The 5667-nt window shown below is 44.4% G+C and overlaps 1 protein-coding gene across 1 annotated transcript; it reads left to right on the top strand.

Moving 5' to 3' along the window:
- Window positions 1-789: 789 nt before the first annotated feature.
- Window positions 790-4528, top strand: LOC145957354 (uncharacterized). Its single transcript, XM_083073593.1, has 3 exons — window positions 790-1040; window positions 2423-4228; window positions 4436-4528. Exons 2-3 carry the CDS (start codon window positions 2426-2428, stop codon window positions 4526-4528), a joined length of 1896 nt encoding a protein of 631 aa, XP_082929719.1. The 5' UTR covers window positions 790-1040; window positions 2423-2425.
- Window positions 4529-5667: the final 1139 nt, after the last annotated feature.

The raw sequence follows: 5667 nt of genomic DNA, 5'->3' as shown, positions 1-5667 counted from the left end.
CAATGAGGCAGGTACACATGCCTCAGTATAATGCCCCTATGGGTAAGATGGAAATGCACAACTCATCGAAGTTTGACAATACCTTTATGCCAAATGCTAACGTCCCGGTTGGGAAATGGAATGCCCCACCCAGACAAATGATTGGAATGGGTCGAGGAAAACAAGTTATGAACTATGCTGGACCTACATTCCAGGCTGGAAAATTCTCGAATGTTTCTGGGGCTCCTAGCAAATTCTCGAGTATGACTGGAAGTTATGGGCGTGGTTTTCGACAACCCTTCAACAACTTAACTAAGACCCAGTGGAGGAGGCAACAAAGAATGAGGAAAGCTACCTTTGAAGGTTTCAGAGGAAATTGCTTTTCGATCCCAGTACCACATGTAGACCCCTAAAATTGTCCGGGTCGGAAATAAAGCTTGAAGACTCTCGAAGACTGAAGAAGGATCAGCCAGAAGGACTTCCAGAAGGCCCAAGGAGGGTTCTCTATAGGTCTAAGAGGTCTTAGGATAGCTAAAAATAGAAAATAGGAGGAATTGGGACCAATACGGGCTGCTTGGGGACCAGTACGGCCTGTATTGAAGTTTTGAACTTCAATACGGCCGTACTGGACTCAATACGGCCGTATTGAAGATTTGTGAACTTCAATACGGCCGTATTGAGTTCAATACGGCCGTATTGAAGAACAAATTCTCAATACGGGCCGTATTGACCCCAGCGCCCGTATTGCTCCTATTTCCTATAAATATGGCGTCATTTGACGTCAATACACACTTTTCAACCATTTCTTGACTCTCTTATTGAGTGTTCTGGGGTTTTTGAGCAGTGCTCTGCCTTAGGAACCTCTCTGGGAGTCAGGACCGGTTAAATCCTCGAGTTCTGAGCGCTTTGCTTGAGTCTCGGATTTAACCGAAGGGGAAATCTTTTTGATTCCCTTAGTCAAAAATTTTCTTCGAGGAGAGTGTCGAGCGAGCTTGTAGAGGGAAGGAGCGCCGCAAAGCCTCCTAGCATTTATTGAGATTTATAAAAGCACGCTCCAAGAGGTTTTCTTTAATTCCCTCCTTTTACTGCTTTCTGTGTGTTTAATTTAAGCATCATGTAGATATTTAAGATAATAATCGTTCATAAATAAAAGGGGTAATTTAGTAATTTTGTGCTATTATTTGTAAAATAATCCGTCATAGGGAACCCGTTAGGGGCGCTGTGGGGTGCTAACACCTTCCTCACGCGTAACCGACTCCCTTACCCGACTCTGGTTATAATGGCCGAAGTCGATTTTTGAAATCGATTGCCTTAACTTCTTTTTCCAATGTTTTGAGTAAAACATTGGTGGCGACTCCACGAACCCTCCCTTTTTACAAAAACCACTAATCCATGGAGGGTCCCGCTTGGGATTAAATGGGATTGGTGAGACTCTTTCAATAATAAATTGGATAAGATCGACGAGGTCTCAGTTTGAGAACAAGTCGTTCTAACAATCCAATACATTTTCAAACAAAAAATAAAAAGCGAGCTCGACCGTCTTCGCGACCGCCGAGGCCCGTTTGGGCCGGTGGCGACAGATGGCGACTCCGCTGGGGAAGCCTTGAGAGTCAGTCCCATTTAGTGATGGATTATTTTCAAAATAATAGTCTAAAATTACTTCACTACCCCTCACTTGTATGATAACATGATTTATTATATGGCTTTAATAACTGTTGTTTGTTTAATTTCCGCAATTGTTTGAAATACAAACTGTACACAAACCTTTGCACACAACAGTTCCCTCTATACCCGGGGGCATGAGTGATAATCCATAGGGAGTGGATGTTAGTACGGCCGGTTGATGGGTTTATAGGAGCCTATGAGACCGTTGTCGGAAAAACATCACTCAAGGTGATAACCATGAACTCAAGTCCGACAGTGCGTTGGAACTTTCCATCGGCTTACGACGAGAGGAATTGGGTCCCTATAATGGGGGCACCTTGGGGGCCTCAGACCGGTGAGAACAGTTAGAACCACCTTGAATATGCACTTTTCTGCAGGATACCCCTACCTCGTGATTCGCTCGTGACTGTTCGTGGATGAGTGAATTGTTTGTGCATTAACTATGTGACATTGTATGAGCATACATTTGCATTCTTTAAACAAACAACATTCCTATTCTATTAAAATAAGAATAAATAGAAATAAGGATCTTCTAGTACATGGTGTTAACATCTACCTTCATTACATTCATATAGGTAGTTTCCCTTTTCACCCAAAAAAAACAAACAACAAAAAAAATATATACAAAAATCCAAAAGAAAAAATACATATTTATCCAAACCAAGCAGTATCATGCATCACATTAGGAAAATCCCGAAAACATGATAATGCTTAGTTTAAATAAACACTATGCATGCATATTCATCTTCATCATCTCATATCATGCATTGTATTGTAGATTATGGAGAGATCTAGGGAGGTGCATGGGCAGTTGAAGAAAGTGGACTTCTTGTTGTACCGTGCCGAGAGGTTGGATCACCTCTGTACCTTGATGCCACGAGAGGCTCGTTTGGAATTTGAGAAATCCTATGGACGAGTTCTCGACTTGATGAAGATCTGTGTGGATCCAGCCTTTCTGAGAGCCTTGGTCCATTTTTGGAGTCTCGATTTGCACTGCTTCGAGTTTCCCCAGTTTGACCTAATTCCTACTCTCGAGGAGTACGAACTCATGCTTCGATGGCCCAAATCAGCCGGGGTCTATATTTTTCATGGAAATCATGTGGCTGTGGAGAGAGTTGCCACTCAGGTCAAACTACCATCACGATCAGCTGCCTTAGTGGGGAACGGCAGTATCAAGGGTTGGAAGCTTGCTATGATTGAAGACCACCTTTCTTCCTTGGCTGGTGAGGGAGATTGGTTAGCTTTCAACAAGACTCTAGCATTAGCTGTATTTGGGATGATCCTTTTCCCCTTCTACGCTAACACAGTGGACCATGCTGCAATGGACGCTTTCTTCGCTTGGGACGTACACATGAAGAGTCCCGTGCCTGCCATTCTTGCCGACACCTTGCTCTCTGTTCATTTGTCTCAACAGAAGCAAGGGAAAACCATTCGATGCTGCACCTCCTTGCTGTATGTATGGGGCATTACACACTTCTATGCCTCTAGTCATATGGGGACCTTGCCCGATCCATTGAGGAGTTTCTCCAAGATCCCCATGCGCCGCCGATATGCTTCCGAATGGAAGGAAGAGATGGAACAGTGGAGCATTGACCACTTCACATGGGTTTGTCCATGGTTCCGTCCAAGCAATGTATTGATAAGATGCGGCAATTATCCAAGCATACCATTGATGGGCCTCAGAGGTTGCATAGCCTACTCACCTAAATTGGTTATGAGACAACTAATGAGGACTCAAATTGTTCCTACTAAAGAGGAGCTTGGAGGGTTGTGTTTCTCCTTTGATTCCGAACATCAGAGGGACATGCACGCTATCATAAGAGCGTGGGAGAAACCAACCTATGAGGGAGATCTCGAGCTTAGGAAGCCTCGGGTATCCGCCTCCACCGACTATGAGAAATGGAGGAGCGAGAGGGGGGTGTCTCAGCCATCCACTTCTTGTGCAACTACAGCAACAAGGAAGGTGTTGCAAGAACAAGTCGACGCCTTGACCAAGAAACTGGAAATCCAAGGAGCTCAAATGAGAGTTCTTGAGGAGAAAAACGAAGCATCCAGTTTCCTCATTGATGGTCTTCAAAGGCAATGCAAGAAGAAAAACCACGAGATAGAGCGGCTCAAGGATGAGTGTGCTAACCTCAACAAGGAGACTACTCGGACATTCAAAATGCCAAAGATTGAATCGGGTAGTCAACTCCAAGAAGTCAACGCTAAGATAGCACGCCTTGAAGCCGAGCATGCAAAGCAGGCACAGTTGATCAAGGACATGCAAGACGATTTACTCTCGACTCGATCCGACGCACAACAATGGCGGGAAGTCGCTCAACGACAAGCTGCAAACCTTTCCGACTTCCGCAAAAAGGAAAGGGAAGGATTGGCACAGATGGCCAAACTCCAAGAAGAGAAGGATCGAGCCGAAGACGAGCTTAATGAGTTGCAGGCCATGATCAACTACCATATTCAAAAAGCGAAAGAGGCTCAGAAAATCAGTGAAGATATGAGCCAAGCGGTCCATACGCAGATTGAAGTAATGACACGCCATGTCGAGGAAGCCGAAGAAGAATGGCAAAGACGTATGAACCCGCCTGTGGGTTTCTACCGGCTTTTCTCTTTTTGTAAAAAATTGCTTCAAAGCATTGTATAAAAGTTGTACACTTTCTTCAATGAATAAAAATCATATTTTTGAGATTTATTGCCTTTGCATCTCATTAGTCATTCATTTGCATTTATCTCTCCCGGTAATTAAATAATAAAGATTAATAAAAAGAAGGAATTAATCGATGCGTATATTCAGAATGGATCGCACACCATTGGTAATAAAATGCAAACCAACAACTACGCAAAGCAAGCACACGACAGCTCCGTTGTTGGTAATCAAGACAAATAAAGGGGAAGGTCCGACGCCTTTAAGGATTAACGCTCCAAGGCCTTTTCCCTACGAATCGAATAAGGCTGTGCCGTGGATATACGACATCCACACTTCTGCCGACAGCGATATAGCAAACATCGCTGGACTTGGGGGCATGACCAGGAGTGGCAGGATCTACACTCCCGAAGATCTTCATGACAAAGCTCCCAAGAATAAAGGAAAAGAAAAAGAAAGAACCGAGGAAAATAAGGAATCCGAGGAGGAGACTGATGAGCTGTTAAAATTCATCAGACAGAGCGAGTATTCCATCGTGGATCAACTTCACAAGACACCAGCAAAGATCACTTTGTTGTCGTTGATCCTAAGCTCCGAACCGCATCGGCAAGCTCTGTTGAAAGTCTTGAACGAGGCGTATGTGACGCACTCTATCTCCCAAGACAAATTTGAGGGGATTGTTAGTCACATTACGGCTAATGATCACCTCACTTTCACAGATGAAGAGATCCCCACCGAGGGACCTAATCATAACAAGCCCTTGCACATCTCTGTAAAGTGCAAAGAATATCACATCGCAAAAGTCTTGGTAGATAATGGATCTTCCTTGAACGTGATGCCAAAAAGAACTCTCGAGCAAGTGGCAATCAAGGGAGTCCAAATGCGCCCGAGCAACATGATCGTTCGAGCTTTTGACGGATCTAAAAGAGAAGTAGTGGGAGAAATCAATCTTCCAATCCAAGTTGGACCCACTATCTTCAACGTCGAATTTCAAGTGATGGATATCACTCCCGCATACAGCTGTCTCCTCGGCCGACCTTGGATTCATGATGCAAAAGCTGTACCCTCTACGCTTCACCAGAAAGTCAAGTTCATAGTGGGTGACAAACTGGTGACCGTACAAGCTGAAGATGACATACTCATCAGCAAGCCATCCAATATACCATATGTGGATGCAGCAGAGGAAGCTTTAGAAACCGCCTTCCAAGCATTGGAGATCGCCAGTGTTGAAACGTTTCCCCGAGAAATGAAGAAGGTAGCCTCCATGCTCACAAAGAATGGATACTTGCCAGGACAAGGATTAGGCAAGGACTCCCAAGGAATCCCGGAGCTACCCATTATCAAGGATAATCCGGGGAAACAAGGGTTAGGATATGACCCTA

The sequence above is a fragment of the Cajanus cajan genome, chromosome 4 (assembly GCF_000230855.2).
Source record: "Cajanus cajan strain Asha chromosome 4, NIPB_CcT2T_4, whole genome shotgun sequence".
Lineage (NCBI taxonomy): Eukaryota > Viridiplantae > Streptophyta > Magnoliopsida > Fabales > Fabaceae > Cajanus > Cajanus cajan.
Note: the sequence above shows the minus strand (reverse complement) of the source record. Positions and strands in the feature narration are given on the sequence as shown.